The following is a 16,481-nucleotide window of genomic DNA, read 5'->3' on the forward strand; positions in this document are numbered from 1 at the left end:
CGCCGCCGCCGCCGCCCCCGCCCCGCCCCCGCCCGGTCCCCGCCGCTGCCGCCGCCGCCTGCCCAGCGGCCCGGGAGGCGGAGGCGCGGGGGAGGAGGCCCCGCTCGGCTCCGCAGTCCCGGATGCTGTATGACTTCATCCTTCCGCCGGCTCCCCTGCTGAGCTAGGGCCGGTCCGGCAGCTAGCCTCTGCCCGTGCCCCCGCCGCAGTCCCTAGCCCTCCCGGTGCCCGCCATGTCCGAGATCCTACCCTACGGCGAGGACAAGATGGGCCGCTTCGGCGCAGACCCCGAGGGTTCCGACCTCTCTTTCAGCTGCCGCCTTCAGGACACCAACTCCTTCTTCGCCGGCAACCAGGCCAAGCGGCCCCCCAAGCTGGGCCAGATCGGCCGAGCCAAGAGAGGTACGCGGCCCGGGCCCGGAGTCGCCGCCTGACCCAGAAACCCTTCGCTTGGTGTCCCCAGGCTGCCGTTCCCCGTCAAGTGGCAGCTGCTCTTGCCGCAGACCAGCGCAGCCAGCTGCGCGCCCGCCCGGGGTGGGGAGGGTCCCTGCTGTGGACTTGTCCCATTCTTTCCCTCTCCCGGGAATACGGTGTCCCGGATTCGAAGCTCGCCACTTCTGGAAAAAGAGCCCTGGCTTTTGGTCTAGGGGGAGGGGCCTCTTAGGGTATTTGGGTCTGCTTGGCACTGGGAACGCAGGATGGTGGGCCAATTCATTGGGCTAAGACGAGTAGGTGGATGTCACTGGAGGGCAGGGAAGCCAGGCATTCGGTTGTCTTGTTTGTTTGTATGGGGAAGGGACTCCGGGTAGCAGTATCAGAACAGGGATTCAGGTGAAGGACAGGGTTATACCGGGTGGCAGTTTCATTTGAGCCCAGTTTGAGGAGGGGGCTGTGTCGAAGGGAGAGATTTCTGGTCAGTTTAGATGGAGGCAGGCTCAGGTGACAGGAGGGTTCGCACTGGGAGTCTCTGCAAGAGGGGTGTTCCCACATAGGGAGGTTTGGGTCCCAGGTTTGGTAGTGGGTAGGGTCCGCAGGAGAGTTCGGGTTGGGAGGACATGGGCTTTCGAGTGGTGTCGCGGGAACATAGGCAGTAGAGTAGAAATGCGCGGGGCGTGAGGACACGGGCCCCACTCGCGCCGCCGCCCCCCGAGACCGCGCGGCTGATGCGCTTTCCTCCCTGCGCAGTGGTGATCGAGGATGACCGGATAGACGACGTGCTGAAGGGGATGGGGGAGAAGCCTCCGTCCGGAGTGTAGACGCGCCGGCTCTGGCGGCGGGCTCCGGGCCCAGCCCCGCAGCGGCCAGGAGCACGGGCCGGCGATGCGGCTGCCGGCGCACCCCCGCCCGGGCCGAGGTGCCTGCGGGCGGGGGCTGCAGGGCCACGCCGCCGCGGGGTCAGTGTTGCTACCGCCGCTGCCCGGCGCCCCGGAGCTGTCCGCTTCAGCACCACGGCGGCGGCGGTAGTGGTGGTGCGGTCCAGCCCGGAGCCCGCCGACGCACTCATGCACTTTAGAACCTCGGGCCGCAGCTCCACCCCGCACACCGGAACCGACACAGAGACCCACGGCCCCCAGCCCGCCCCCTCCCGCACGGCTCCCCTGCCCCGCCCCTCCGATCAATCTGGTCTGCAGCCCGGGCAGCTGCGGCGCGTCGGACTGCGCGGCCAGGGAGGTTTGGCTGCATATTTGCATGAGCTTCCTTCCCACTTCCATCTAGCCCTCCGGGCCTTTCCTCAACTGTACCCGTGTCTGGCGTGACCCCAGCCTCTTTCTAAGGGACTCCTCAGCACATTTGTATTTTTATATCCGATTCTTTGTTTACTGGCTCCCCTCATGGTTTGTGCCCTTCCCCCCACAGCCTCCGCCATGCTCTTCTGCGCCTGGCAGATAGGACAGGTGTTGAGACTGGGATGGGACAAGCCCCCAACATGGTAACTAACCACATGGCCAGTCTGCCCAAACCTGACCCCAGGAGGCTCCTTGGGAGACTCCTCCCTCTCAAGGTATCACCTTTTAAGGGCCCAGATCTGATTTTACCTTGGACCCCTTCATGCTACCCCTGGGAACCCAGATGGTGACTGCTCAGTACCTTTGGATGACACCTGTGGCCCTGAACATGTTCTCAACCCAGGGTTGTCCTTTGTAAAAACGTTTCTCCATCCTCAATGTAACAGGAGTGTGTGAATAAACACAGACCTCCGCGTGTGTGAGGGTGTGAGTGTGTCTGCTGCTCCAGTCTGCTAGGGGACAAGTGTCGATCACTAGCAGGGCATCCTGGTGTGGGAACGTCGTAACTATACGGTCGCCTTAAGGACATGGGTTGCCTAAGCAGGGCGGGAGGCTGGTGTTGGGGCTGGAGCTGGGATCAGAGGCATAAAGCAATCTAAACGCTAAGTCTTCAGCCTCTTACGGATAAGTCCAGGTTGGATGAGCATAGCCAAGGCAGAGGAGCTGTGCTGCACTCTCCCCGTGTCCTTCAGTCCGGTGGTGGAGGAGGAGGTGGGACAGCCCCGTAGAGATGAAGGTCCTAGAAGCCGGAACCCCGGGATCTGGGACCTAGATGGTTCCCATGGGCTTGGTCCCACAGTGATGGGGTTCGAGCACCCAGCCACCAATCCCCAGCACCAAACTCGGAATTCCGACTCCCCCGGAGCCTAATGCACAAAGGCAGGGAGGGCTGGGAGGCCTTGCTTCCTGTCTCACAGCTGGATGGCACTGAGGAAGTCCTCGTCATCCGAGTCTTGGAGGAAGCAGGGGGAGGCAGGAGGGCTGGGGGGCGAGAGGATCTTGGCCCCCAGGGCCAGCTGGGTGGCACTGAGCTCTCTGCCCTTATGCATGATGTAAAAGTGGAAGTGAAAGCCACTGCCATAGGTTGTATGCCTCAGTGACCAGCCATAGTGGGACTGAGCATAGTGTCTGGTCCTAAAGTGGGGACCCGCAGAGGTCATTGAGATGAACCGGCCTCCAGGAACCAGCACCCTGCTCACCTGCAAGGCAGACAGAGAAGCCGTCAGTGTGGAATCGTCTCCAGGTGCGCGCTCAAAGGTCAGTACAGCCCATAATGATCTCCGAAGCAAACCTTAGGTTCTACTCTGTCCCCAGTAGTTCTGGCTTTCTGTGGCCGACTAAGCCACACCCTCCGCCTTTGGCTGTGCTATATAAGGTTCAGTTCCAGACAGGACAGAACAGGACCATGCAGGAGGTATGGCTTTGCTATCAGCCACTCTTCTGGTGTTATTTTTTGGGGGGACGAGGGCGGGTTTCGAGACAGGGTTTCTCTGTATAGCCTTGGCTGAGACCAGGCTGGCCTCAAACTCACAGCAATGTGCTGTGTCACCTGTCTGGAACCTGGCAAGCTATGTCAAGCTAGCATCCAACCAATGATTGGCCTTTGTGAGCCTTGGTCACTTCAGGCTCTGTCCTCCAGAAAACCATACTTTTTTGTTTGTTTGTTTGTTTGTTTTGTTTTTGAGACAGGGTTTCTCTGTTTTAGCCTTGGCTGTCCTGGACTCGCTTTGTAGACCAGGCTGGCCTCAAACTCACAGCGATCCTCCTGCCTCTGCCTCCCAAATACTGGGATTAAAGGTGTGCGCCACCACTGCGCGGCTTGAAAAACCATACCTCTGACCTGCTCCAAATCTCACTTTCTGATCTTCGAGTTCTTCCAATCTCCTGAAGGTTCAGCCCCCTCCCCCTGCGTCTTGCTCTGCTGTCTTGCTGCTTCCTACCTCACACAGCACCTGGTCCACAGTGTGGATGCCTTCGGAAGATACATTCCAGGGATCGGGCTCCCCGGCCAGCAGGGCATCCAGCGTGCCCTTCTCGAGGACAACATCAAAAGAAGCGCTAGGGAAGTCCAGCGCTCGCACATCCATGGTCTCCCAGCGCAGACTGGGCACATCGGCGTAGCGAGCTTGCATGGCTGCCACGACGACCGGCGAGTAGTCCACACTGCACACGCTAGGGAAGCCTCCGAGGAATAGCTCGTAGCTCAAGGCACTGTTCCCGCAACCTGCAGTGGGGTGGGGGCGGGGCAGCAAAAGAGCTCGGTGAGCTTTACGACAACGACGTACCCACTGTTTGCCCTGTCTCCTCTCCATTCATTTCCGCGACCGCGCACCAAGCTCTTCAAGCAATAGGGTGTAGGAGAGTGTAGAATTCTGGAGTCACACAGACATGGGCACAGACTGTCTCTGTCCTTCTCAGCTATGTGGACTAGGGTAAGTTGCTATAGCAGTGAGAACTTGGATTTTCCATTTAAGAGAGTGACAAGCACAGTCGGTAGCTAGCCTACACACAGATGCAGTGCACTAAATTTAAGAGCTGAAAACATCTGCGGAGTTGCTGGAGGAGTTTGGAACTCAAGAGTTCAAAGATTTCGATTTTACTCTCCCGGTTACAAAGGAAAAGTATTTGGTTCTTGGGGCTTCAGTTTCCTCAAACTCAAATGTATAGAATATTGGCATCATTAGGACCATACTATTACCCTGAAGGTACCCCTGACCTTTCAGAGGATCTTAGAAGATACCAACCTCTGGTGGATGTCATGTTAGGGGTTATAATCTTACTGTAATGGCCAAGGCAGAATTAATAAAGTAAGGGTGCTGGGAACACCTGTAATCCCAGCACTAGAAAGGCAGAGGCAGGCAGATCTATGTGAGTTCCAAGGCCAGCCTGGTCTACAAATTGTGTCCGGGATAGCCAAGGCTACACAGAGAAAAAAAATTAATTTTAAAAAACTAAGGGAAGACCAAATGCGGACATACAGCCAGGCTAATCTGCAGCACTAAATGTATGCATTGGACACCCTGCTTTAGTCTCTGCTGATAAAGAGTGCCTGCTCTAGCTGGCTGTGATGGCATGCGCCTGCAATCTCAGCACTCGGGAGGCAGAAGACAGGCAGATCTCTGTGAGTTCGAGGCCAGCCTGGTCTACAAAGTGAGTCTAGGACAGCCAAGGTTACACAGAGAGACCCTGTCTCGAAAAACAAAACAATTCAAGAGTACCTGCTCTGGAGGAGTAGCTGTGTGGACAGAGTGCACCCTGGCATGCACAGTAGCCCTAGGTTGGCTCCTCGACACCATAGAAACCGGATGTAGTAGTGTGTGGTAGTGCTGGCCTGTAATCCTAGGAAAGGTCAGGAGCAAACTCAAAGCCAGCCTAGGCTAAAAGAGACCCTAGGTTTTTGGCTTTTTTAGACAGGGTCTCTCCGTGGACCTGGCTGTCCTGGGATCCACTCTCTAGAGCAGGCTGGTCTTGAAATACAGATCTGTCTTCACGTCTTCAGAGTGCTGGGATTGAAGGCGTACACCACCACTGCCCAGCTTTGGTTCTGTGTTTGTTTAAGTGCTTGCTGTCAAGGAGTTTGTGCTGTGCTGGGAAGACCAAAATACAGATTCACAACTACGATATAATGTAATGAGAGGCAGACTAGCATCCACGTGTGCAACTGACTCTACCTAAGGTGGGTCTGGGGTAAAGTGTCTACAGTGCAGTCTTTAAGCTAGGTGTGGGGGTGCACACCTTTAAGCCCAGTACTTGGAGGCAGGGGCAGGGACAGAGGCAGAGACACACTGAGTTGGAGGTCAGCCTGGACGGAAGTAAGACCCTGTCTGAAACACAAACCAAGACAAAAAGAATGCAGTCTCTAAGAGGGCAGGGTGAAGGAGGGTGATGGTGGTAGAGATGATAAGAGTGAATATTCAGGGCTGGAGAGATGGCTCAGTGGTTAAGGGCATTGCCTGCTCTTCCAAAGGACCCGGGTTCAATTCCCAGCACCCACATGGCAGCTCACAACTGTCTGTAACTCCAAGATCTGACACTCTCACACCAATACAGCCCAAAGGACGCAGTGCTCTCTTGCAGGTCTTCCTGCGACCAGTTCTGGCCTAGGAATGGGGCGAGGTGGCAGCTCCTGGCAGGTCCCATACAGGATCTCTCTTCTTGAGATCCAGACTGCTTCGAATCCTTATTTATCTATATCACAGATACAGATAAGAATAGGAATTTAGGGTCAATGTCATCTACATATTAAGTTCCAGGCCAGCCTATGTTATATAACACCATGACTCAAAAATCAAAAACAAGCTGGGAGTGGTGGCACATGCCTTTAATCCCAGGGAGGCAGAGGTAGGCAGATCGCTGTGAGTTTGAGGCCAGCCTGGTCTACAAAGGGAGTCCAGGACAGCCAACCCAAGGCTACACAGAGAAACTCTGTCTCAAAACACAAAACAACAACAACAAATCAAAACCAAGCTGGGTTTGGTGGTGGAAACAACAACAACAACAACAAATTAAAACAAGCTGGGTTTGGTGGCAGGTGCCTTTAATCCCAGCAGTGGGGGTGGGGGGCGGGCAGAGGCAGATAGATCTCTGTGTTCCGGGCCAGCCTCGGCTATATAGTGAAATCCTACCTCAAAAAAACAAAGACTACAGAATGTAAGTACTTTCTTTTTAGATAGGATGGCTAAATAGCTGAGAATGAACTTCCAGCCGGTGTGATGGTGCATGCCTGTAATCCCAGCACTTGGGAGGCAGAGGCAGGCGGATCTCTGAGTTCGAGGCCAGCCTGGTCTACAGAGAGAGTTTCACATCAGTCAGGGCTACACAGAGGAACCCTGTCTCAAATAACAAAAATAAATAAATAAAAATAGAAGAAGAAAGAGGAGGAGGAGGAGAAATTAAAAGGGAAGGACATGACTGCTCCTAGGTATGGAAGAGAAGGTTTATTTTTATTTTTTTAAATTTATGTATTTATTATAATTTATTCACATTACATCCCAATTGTTATCCCCTCGCGCTTACCTTCCAGTTCCTACCCTTCCTCCCAGCAAGGTTTATTATAGATAAGTGGGAGCACATAGCCAGAGAGGCAGGGACAGCTGAGAGAATCCGGAGTGGACAAGCCCCTGAGCCATGTGAGGAGAGCAGGGCGGGGAAGGGATAAGAGAGGGGAACCAGGAGCTGCAGCTGGGAGGCCCAGATGAGAGTAGATAAAAAAAGCCAAGTAACCAAAATGGTTGCATTACGTATGGAAGGCAGCTGAAGGAAGGACAGACCAGACCAGCCCCTGGGCTGACGAAGTTTAGAGTAGGAGAGCAGTGGTGAATTCCAGCTGGGAGGGCTCTCTAACAGGTAGAAGCCTAGGGATTCCAGGGAGACCAGGGCTTTTGGTGGGATCCACTTTGATATGATAAATAGCCATTTGTCCCAGATTGGAAACCTGGCACTTCCACCTCTGGAGCGCTGGGATTTCAGTGTGTACCACCATTTCCAATTTATGTGGTGCTAGGAATTGAACCCAGAGCTTCCTGAATGCTAGGCAAGCCCTCGTCAAACCGGGCTACAACCCTAGCCCTCCCCCCAAATTATTCCAGTTAATAGTCACTGGATACTCAGTGTTATGCTAAGTAGCTCATAAGCATTATCTCAGAGCCGGTGTGGTGTGATGGTTCACATCTTTAATCCCAGCACTCAGGAGGCAGAGACAGGTAGATCACAGTGAGTTCAAGGCCAGCCCAGTCTACATACAGAGTGAGTTCCAAGACAGCCAGGGTTAAAACAGAGGAAGCTAGGGCTGGAGAGATGGCTCAGAGGTTAAGAGCACTGAATGTTCTTCTAGAGGTCCTGAGTTCAATTCCCAGCAACCATCTATAATGTGATCTGATGCTCTCTTCTGGCATGTAGACAGAGTACTGTATACATAATAAATAAAAATCTTAAAAAAAAAAAAAAGAACTGGGTATACACACATACACGCACACACAGAGAGAGAGAGAGAGAGAGAGAGAGAGAGAGAGAGAGAGAGACCCTGTCTCAAAACAAAAAACAAACAACAAAATGAAAAACAAAACAAAACAAAACAACTATCTCAGCTTATTTTCAATATTGATTCATGCAAAAATAGTATTTTATTATCCTCAGTTTTTAGATGAGGAAATCAAGGAAAAATAGACAAGGGACTTTCCAAGGACACACAGAGATGGAGCCAGAGTTTAGGCTGACCCTCATCTCACCCCCAGCCACAGCTTTTTGCTGTTGTTTGTTTGTTTGTTTGTTTGTTTCTGAGACAGGGTTTCTCTGTGTAGTCTTGGGTGTCCTGGACTCACTCTGTAGACCAGGCTGGCCTCGAACTCACAGTGATCCACCTGCCTCTGCTTCCTGAGTGCTGGGATTAAAGGCGTGCGCCACCATGCCTGACCAGCCACAGCTTTTGAACACTGCTCAACAGCCTTTCAGTCTCTAAGAAGCCCCACTCAAGTCTGGTGGTGACGCCCCGGCTTGGGCTAGAGTAGGAATTCACTAGGAAGTCATTACAGAGTTCTAACTGCTTATCCCGACACACACACCCCACCCCACCCCCGAAAAAAATTCAGATATGTAAGTTTTTCCGGTTTTGTGTAGCTTGGTTTTTCAAGACAGGGTCTCTCTGTGTAGCCTTGGCTGTCCTGGACTCACTTTGTAGACCAGGCCGGCCTCGAACTCACAGAGATTTGCCTGCCTCTGCCTCCTGCATACTGGGATTACAGGCCTGCATCACCACACCCAGCTAGTTTTCTTTTTCTTGTTTGTCTTGTTTTGTCAAAACAGGGTCTATGTAGCACCCTAGCTGTACTGGAACTTGCTGCATGGACCAGACTGGCCTCTTGCCTCCCAGTGCTGGGATTCAAGGTGCGAACTACCACACCCAGCTAGGTTTTTATGTTCTTAAGGCTTGGAAATGGAAGCACAGAAATGCAAAGATTTTGTGCAAGATTACAATTCCAGCTAAGACAAGTTTCTTCCATAACTACCTGCTCCCAGAGTCCAAACTCTTAGGCAGTAAGTTAGATTTTCTAGTCTTGGTCGTTTTCTACTTCCCAAACTGAGCAGTGCAGACACACACATTATACCATTTATCTCTTACATATATACTGTATGTATGTGTAAGAGATATCCTTTTGATCTCTATGGAGTATTCCACTATATATGTATACAGGCTTTAGAGACAGAAGGAAGTGGACCTCTGTGAGTTCCAAACCAGCCTGTTCCACAAAGTGACTTCCAGGCCAGCCAGGATTACAGTGTCTCAAACAAACCAAAACAAATTGCCTTCATGAGACTGTGTCTCAAACAAAGCAAAACAAATTGCATACATGTATACTGAATAAAATGCTTAAAAACTATATTTGGGCCCGGCGGTGGTGGCGCATGCCTTTAATCCCAGCACTTGAGAGACAGAGGTAGGTGGATCTCTGAGTTTGAGGCCAGCCTGGTCTACAGAGTGAGTTCCAGGACAGCCAAGGCTACACAGAGAAACCCTGTCTCGAAAAAAAAAAAACCAAAAAAACAAAAACCAAGCCAAACAAACAAAACCCCAAAACCCGTATTTGGAAGGCAACTCTACTTGTTCAAACGTCTGAGTTTCCAGCGACTTACACTGGGAGGGAAACACCAGCTGGCACAGCTGGACCGCTCAGAGATCCTTTCCGTCCTAGCATCCTCTTTCACCTACCTTAGCTGCAATTCCCCATCAGACTCAGAGGGCGTTATTCTACCCTATTAGTGATTAGGACCGAGTTTCAGCTGGGGCTCGGAGCAGCGGTAACTTCCTCTAGCTGACAATGGCTCCAGGTGCCCACTGGTGCGAAACGAAAACTAGGTGTTATGCTCGAGGTGCACACGACTTACTCCAGAAACTGTCTCAATCCTACTCCTAGAAATGGAAACCGAAGCACACAATGGATTCACGACTTGACCCGGGGTTACACAGCCAATTTATGCTGGGTCCACAGAGATGAGCTCTGGTGTCCTAGGCTGCCTCCAGTGTACTCGATGGGACACCGAAGCACTATCTTTTTTTCCAGAGTGGGGACGATCTCGTATTTCTGTTTGCCCTGACTACATACAGGTGGATTCTGAAGGTCTTGGCTCTGAACTAGGGCGTCCTCGTACAGGAGAAAGCAGAAGGGAAGGGATGGGGTCCGGCAAGCAACCGGTGGCTGGGACACTACCCACCTAGCACGAGGATACGGTCCCCCGGACACAGCTCCGGCTCTAGGAGGGCACGGAAGGAAGAGAAGTCCCCAAACCACTCGTAGGGTCCAGAGTCGGCCGCATCTTTATAGCGCCGGTCCCAGTATTGGACTTGGCAGTAGTGGAAGTTCCGCTCGGGTAACTCGGGAGGGGACCCAGGAGTCCGGGAAGAGGCCATGCTTGGGGCTGCGCCGCAGCCAGCCAGGGCGGGGCTTGGGAGCCCAATCACCAAGGGTAAGAGACGGGAGGCGGGGCCTGCGTCTCCGCCCTCCCCTGCGGTTACTCTACACGACCACGTGGAACTTCCGTCATCTTCTAAGCTCTTTTTTGAAAGTCGTCCGGCTGGAAAGCGGAGTTGCTTGGCGTCTTAATGTACTCCCTACCTCAACTCGACCACGTTAACTCGTGTCAAGACTCTCACCCGGGCTCGTCACTTCGACCTCTCCTGTTCAGTTTCAACAATCCTTTCCATGAAGAAGCCTAATTAAAGGTTCCCTTCTTCCCAAGATATTTTTGGAGGACCGGAAGGAAGGCTGATCACAGTGGAAAGCTGGGCTTGGAGAACGCAGGCCAGAACTGTTGTTTTTCTGAGCAAACGTTCTGGTATATTAGCGTTTATGTGCTCTGGATGGGACATACAACGGGAAGTGTATGTGTGTTTTATATTACAATAGCGTGTAGTCCTCCAAAGGCGATGTGTTCGAAGTGCCAGCTAGCTTATCCGTACTCAGTCCACATATACATATTAGAAATATCTCTCACCATTGCATATAATAAGCACTAAATATCCAATGAGTCGTCTTTTCCTAGAAACTCCGGCGTCCTAACCCCAATTAGAAGAAATACGTTGCTATGGAATAAACAAGGACTCTGGTTACTCGATCAGCATTGAGTTTGAGAGGGCGGCCAGCGGAACCTAGTGTCATAGGGTTGGGTTTCCCGGGTGGTGGGAACCACAAGAGTGGCGCACCGTCAAGATGGCTGCTAGGCTGCGGAAACGCGGCCAGCCGGGTTCTGTGCCCCAGCCGGATTCTGTAGACCAGCCGGCGGGACTCTGGAAACAATGGCTACAGCGGGCCTGGCAAGAACTCCACCAGCTGCTGCAGGAGCCACGCTACACACTGCTGGTGGCCTCCTGCCTCTGCCTAGCAGAGGTGGGCATCACCTTCTGGGTCATTCACAGGGTGGCATGTGAGTTCACTGAACGGGAGAAAACCGGAGGGAGGGAGGAAGACCCGAACCTCTGACGCAAATTAGATTACAGAGCATTCATTCGTCATTCAAACCCTTATTCTTTACGCGAGCCCCGAGCCCACTTTCCAGAAAAGTGATCATAATCTGTCTCCCATAAGGGAGGGAGGTGACCCTAGAGTTTGCCAGCCCTCTGCATTTAACGTCCAGCCTGTTAAGAAAGTGTAAGCAGTTAGGAAGTAAGTTCTGGCCAAAATTAATGCGCTGTTGCTGCTCTTTGTACCCTTAGATAGTCACTTCCCCTCTTAGATCTGTTTTTTTCATGCATTTAATACTTAGGTCTTTAAAGTCCTTTTGAAGAATGGCATTTTGTGACCATTTGAGTCCATTAGGTACTGGTGTCTTTTTTCCAGGATCAAAAACAGGATCTCAGCCTGGGTGTCTGTAATCCCAGCACTCTAGGAGGCAAAGGCAGGTGGATCGCTGTGAGTTCGAGTCCAGCCTGATCTAAAAAATGAGTCCAGGACAGCCAGGGCTACACAGAGAAACCTGTCTGGGAAAAAAAAAAAAAAAAGCCAGGCGTGGTGGCGCACACCTTTAATCCCAGCACTGGAGAGGCCGAGTCAGGTGGATTGCTGTGAGTTCGAGGCCAGCCTGGTCTACAAATAGAGTCTAGGACAGCCAAGACTACACAGAGAAACCCTGTCTTGAAAAAACAAAACAAAACAGGGGTCTTACTATGTACACCTAATTGGCCTAGAATTTGCTGTGTAGACCAGGGTGGCCTCAAACTCACAGGGATCTGCCTGCTCTGGCTTCTGAGTATTGAGGCAGACACCATTATGACTGTTAATTAAGACTCTGATTTTAAAATGAGAATGAGGCACATTCATAAAAGGTAACTCACCATTAACCTTTAGCCTCCACGTGCATGCATATATACATGCATACACAGCCACCTATCTGTGCACCCACATTTATGCATATGCACACACACAAGACAGAGAGTAGGCTGTTTCCATTTAAGATCTTAAAAGGAGAGAAATGTATGACAAGATACCCAGATGAGTCGGATTACTTGAAGAACCCAGGAAAGAAAGCAAATTTGGAGTAGGAAGAGATATCATAAATTCAATTCTAGACATTGAGTTTGAGACACCTGGATTAATGGGCCTAAATAGATGCTTAGCAGATGATGTTTACATGTAAGTGTGAGGACCAGAGTTCAGATCCCTGGCAGTCTACATGAAGGCGAGGCAGGCGTGTTGGCCTACCTGTAGCTCCAGCACTGGAGAAGCAGGCCAAGGGAATCCCTGAAGCAAATGGACTAGCTGGACTGTATTATATGAGTGATGGAAGAAGACACCAAATGTCAATCCCTGGTCTTCACGTGTACGCATGTGCATGTACACACACACACACACACACACACACACACACACACACACACACACACACACGGACATATCTGGGTTCATCCAGACAATGCCCTGTGTGCAGTTAGATAAGGGATAGTGACGTAGTGACGGAACCCTGTGCTTTGGTGGTCTGAGGGCATGGAGGTTACCATGTTCTTTTGTTTGTTTGTTTGTTTTTGTTTTGTTTTTTTGTTTTTCGAGACAGGGTTTCTCTGTGTAGCCTTGGCTGTCCTAGACTCGCTTTTGTAGACCAGGCTGGCCTCGAACTCACAGCGACCCGCCTGCCTCTGCCTCCCGAGTGCTGGGATTAAAGGCGTGTGCCACCACGCCCGGCCCCACCATGTTCTTGTTTATCTTCTTCCAGACACGGAGATTGACTGGAAGGCCTACATGGCGCAGGTGGAGGGTTTCATCGGGGGCACATATGACTACACACAGCTGCGGGGTGACACCGGACCTCTTGTGTGAGTGAGGACAGGCAGTTTGAAGAGACTGTGAAGGGCTGGGTGGGTGGGTACCAGGCTGGGGGTCCTGACCTAGGCTCGTGCTTCCTTCCGTCTCCCAGCTACCCAGCTGGGTTTCTGTACATCTTTATGGGGCTGTACTACGCTACTGGCCGGGGCACCGACATCCCCACGGCCCAGAACATCTTTGCTGTCCTCTACCTCGTCACCTTGGTGCTTGTTTTCTTGATCTACCACCAGACCTCCAAGGTGAGTTCATGCTACAGAAACCAACTGGCCCTGGCCTGAGATGGGTGGGAGTGTGGGGGGGGTGGGGTGGGTGGCTCCGGGTTTGGGGAGCTGACCGTGGTACCCACTCTTTAGGTACCCCCCTTCGTCTTTTTCTTCATGTGTTGCGCCTCTTACCGTGTCCACTCCATCTTTGTACTGCGGCTCTTCAACGACCCAGTGGCTATGGCCTTGCTTTTCCTCAGCATCAACCTCTTCCTAGCCCAACACTGGGGCTGGGGCTGCTGCTGTTTCAGGTCAGTGCCCCTCGGCCACCGTGGGCATTTGCACATCTCCCCAGGTTCTGCAAAGAGGGCATAAAGAGTGGTTAGATAAGGGGCCGCTCTGGGCCTCCCCGAACAAGTCGAGGATCTGTGGAGAGCCCCCCTTCCCACGCTTTCTTCCTGCTTTGTCCCCAGAGGGCATCTGTGTGTTGGAGCTGCCCCTCGAGCGTTGTAAATATGCTGTTCAGCATGTGGCCAGCTAATCTGGCACACGGACTGGGTGTTACGCCCTTCCTCCCAGGGCGTCTTGTGCCCCTCCAACGGTTCTGGGTAGGGACCACGTCCTGGTGCTTAATGGCCCGGGAGAGAAATCTATGGGGAGGTGGGTGGGTGTGTCTTTGGTGGGACACACACAGTGCTAGAGCTGACCCTCGGCCTGGCCTGGCCTCTGTCCGTTTTAGCCTGGCCGTGTCTGTGAAGATGAACGTGCTCCTCTTCGCCCCGGGGTTGCTCTTCCTTCTGCTTACTCAGTTTGGCTTCCGTGGTGCCCTCCCCAAGCTGGCCACCTGCGCTGCTCTTCAGGTGCCTCTTCACCCTCCCTTAGCAGCGAGAAAGGACCACTTTCAGGCCCCCTTAGATCCCTTAAGCCTTCCTCAAAAGCCAACAGGCGAGAGTCTGGGGTTGGTTCTGACCTGGGCAGCCACTGGCTCTGTGCTTTAGGTCCCATGGTTACTGAACTTGGCAGGCCTCTGAGACCTGGTGAATCAGCTGGGCATGGTGGCGCATCTTTAACGTTAGCATTTGGGAGACAGAGGGAGGTGGATCTCTGAGTTCAAGGCCAGCCTGGCTTACAGAGCAAATGCCAGGCCAGCCAGGCAACCCTCTCCTATGTTTCTTTGGTGTCAGCCTGTGGCAGAGTTTGGGAGCGGGGAGGCTTTCCTGTTGCTTTTTGTGGAATGAGGGACCGTCGGGGGCTCCCCTCCCATTGTGCTCTCCTAGGTCTCACCCTGAAGTCTGGGGTGAGCCTTAAACGCTCTGCTGGCTCCATGCCCATCCTCAGGCAGTGCTGGGACTACCCTTCCTGCTGGAGAACCCCATTGGCTACCTCTCCCGCTCCTTTGACCTTGGCCGACAGTTTCTTTTCCAATGGACAGTGAACTGGCGCTTCCTCCCCGAAGCCATCTTCCTCCATCGTGCCTTCCATCTGGCCCTGTTGGCCGCCCATCTTGGCCTCCTCTTGCTGTTTGCCCTCTGTAGGTGGCACAGGTAAAAAAACAAAAGCAAAAAAACAAGAGTCAATGTCATGAGAAGACTAGGGGGATGGAGTGAAGGGCTTCAGCCTTAGGAGCGACTTGAGGGAGATGTTAAGTTCATGGTGGTTAATCTAGAATTTGGCACAGGGTAGTGGTGGCAAGGCATGTAATTCCAGCACTAGGGAGGCAAAGACAGATGGATCTTTGTGAGTTTGAGGCTAGCCTGGTCTACACAGTTCCAGGACAGCCATGACTACATAAAAACCCTGTCTCAAAAAAAAAAAAAAAAAAAAATAGAGCCAGGTGTGGTGGTGCACGCCTTTAATCCCAGGCAGAGGCAGGGGGATTGATGTGAGTTCAAGGCTAGCCTGGTCTACAAAGTGAGTCCAGAATAGTCAAGGCTACACAGAGAAACCCTGTCTTGAAAAACCAAAAGAAGAAAAAAATAAGTTAAGTAGAATGTGACATACACTCAGGGCTTGATAAATGTCCAAATGACTTCTCTTCAGAACAGGGGAAAGCATTCTGTCGCTGCTGAAGGACCCTTCCAAAAGGAAAGTCCCACCCCAGCCCCTCACACCAAACCATATCCTTTAAATCATGGAAAGATAAGTTCTGAGCTCTCCAAGCTGTCTGCTGGCCCTGGGTGGCTGGAGCCGTTCATAGCCTGGCCTCTGCAGCGCACGCTGCACTGGGCATGTCACACCTCAGCACAGCCAATCCCGAAGTCCGCATACTGGGCCAGCCAGCATCATAGGTGCGTGCTCTTCTTGGTATTGCCCTGAGAGTCCATACATCCTAACATGTAAAGTCCACCTGAGTCAGGGACATGAAGGAGAAATTAACATTGTTAAGTGAGGAGTCCAAACTCCTAAGGCTTTACGGCCCCACACATTCCTGTCTCCCTACTAAACTGAGGAACAGATCCAGAGAGGCTAAGAAGCATGTTAGAGGCATGCATGTGGAAAGGCAGAGCCAGCGTAGGGTGCTTTCTCACTCCAGAACTTCTGCCCCTCTTTTTGAACCTTTACCCCCCCAACTCCCCCGCCTTCTGTTCATGCCCAAAGCCTTAACCGTCACAGTACAGATTGTTTCCACCCTCTTCACCTCCAACTTCATTGGCATCTGTTTTAGCCGCTCCCTGCACTACCAGTTTTATGTCTGGTATTTCCACACACTGCCCTACCTCCTGTGGGCCACGCCTGCGAGCTGGCTCACACATCTGCGCAGGTACTGGCTGGGACTACGTGGGAGGGTGGGGGAAGGGCTAGGGAACGCCTCCTCCTCCTCCTCCCAAGACTGTGAGCCCAGAAGGGGGTGGGGGAGGGGTGGGCCTAGGGCCTAGGGCTGAAATCCTTTTCCTTCCCAGGCTGCTGGTGCTGGGCCTCATCGAGCTCTCCTGGAACACATACCCATCCACGTCTCTGAGCTCCGCTGCCCTGCACGTATGCCATGCTGTCATCCTCCTGCAGCTCTGGCAGTCCCCTCAGGCGCTCCCTAAGAAGGTCAAGTCTAGAAGGAAGAGGTCCTGAACCCCACCCCTGCCTTCTAGGACTCACTCAGGATCACAGGTGGAGTGGACTCTGTTCTTAGAATAAACCTTGCCAAGTCTACCTTTGTGCAGCCTACGTAAAGGGAGTGGTTGCTCGTA

The 16,481-nt window shown here is 52.6% G+C and overlaps 3 protein-coding genes across 4 annotated transcripts; 2 read left to right on the forward strand and 1 right to left on the reverse strand.

Moving 5' to 3' along the window:
• Positions 1–2,204, forward strand: CAMK2N2 (calcium/calmodulin dependent protein kinase II inhibitor 2). The gene is made up of 2 exons (XM_084801635.1): positions 1–402; positions 1,186–2,204. Exons 1-2 carry the CDS (start codon positions 234–236, stop codon positions 1,254–1,256), a joined length of 240 nt encoding a protein of 79 aa, XP_084657761.1. The 5' UTR covers positions 1–233; the 3' UTR covers positions 1,257–2,204.
• EEF1AKMT4 (EEF1A lysine methyltransferase 4) lies at positions 1,791–10,840 on the reverse strand. The gene is made up of 3 exons (XM_084801624.1): positions 9,996–10,840; positions 3,728–4,011; positions 1,791–2,986 (listed from the first exon to the last, which is right to left on the reverse strand). Exons 1-3 carry the CDS (start codon positions 10,189–10,191, stop codon positions 2,699–2,701), a joined length of 768 nt encoding a protein of 255 aa, XP_084657750.1. The 5' UTR covers positions 10,192–10,840; the 3' UTR covers positions 1,791–2,698.
• Positions 10,841–10,952: 112 nt separating this feature from the next.
• Positions 10,953–16,443, forward strand: ALG3 (ALG3 alpha-1,3- mannosyltransferase). Of its 2 annotated transcripts, none has more exons than XM_084801618.1 (9): positions 10,953–11,204; positions 12,987–13,086; positions 13,188–13,335; positions 13,450–13,610; positions 14,039–14,159; positions 14,638–14,843; positions 15,340–15,415; positions 15,915–16,060; positions 16,200–16,443. In XM_084801618.1, the coding sequence occupies exons 1-9, from the start codon at positions 10,991–10,993 to the stop codon at positions 16,360–16,362; spliced, it is 1,335 nt and encodes a 444-aa protein (XP_084657744.1). In that variant the 5' UTR covers positions 10,953–10,990; the 3' UTR covers positions 16,363–16,443. The 2 variants fall into 2 exon arrangements, with proteins under 2 accessions (XP_084657744.1, XP_084657745.1); XM_084801619.1 differs by having other exon boundaries at positions 10,972–11,167.
• Positions 16,444–16,481: the final 38 nt, after the last annotated feature.

This window comes from Acomys minous (assembly GCF_964271855.1).
Source record: "Acomys minous genome assembly, chromosome: 11".
Taxonomy (NCBI): Eukaryota; Metazoa; Chordata; class Mammalia; order Rodentia; family Muridae; genus Acomys; species Acomys minous.

Coding starts and splice junctions, on each gene's coding strand:
- ALG3 (XM_084801618.1), top strand. CDS start 10,991: ATGGCTGCTAGGCTGCGGAAACGCGGCCAGCCGGGTTCTGTGCCCCAG. Junction 15,416..15,914: donor CCCAGCCCCTCACACCAAAC/CATATCCTTTAA, acceptor ACCGTCACAGTA/CAGATTGTTTCCACCCTCTT. Junction 16,061..16,199: donor TGGCTCACACATCTGCGCAG/GTACTGGCTGGG, acceptor TTTCCTTCCCAG/GCTGCTGGTGCTGGGCCTCA.
- EEF1AKMT4 (XM_084801624.1), bottom strand. CDS start 10,191: ATGGCCTCTTCCCGGACTCCTGGGTCCCCTCCCGAGTTACCCGAGCGG. Junction 4,012..9,995: donor GGACCGTATCCTCGTGCTAG/GTGGGTAGTGTC, acceptor ACCCCACTGCAG/GTTGCGGGAACAGTGCCTTG. Junction 2,987..3,727: donor TGGACCAGGTGCTGTGTGAG/GTAGGAAGCAGC, acceptor TCTGCCTTGCAG/GTGAGCAGGGTGCTGGTTCC.
- CAMK2N2 (XM_084801635.1), top strand. CDS start 234: ATGTCCGAGATCCTACCCTACGGCGAGGACAAGATGGGCCGCTTCGGC. Junction 403..1,185: donor GATCGGCCGAGCCAAGAGAG/GTACGCGGCCCG, acceptor CTCCCTGCGCAG/TGGTGATCGAGGATGACCGG.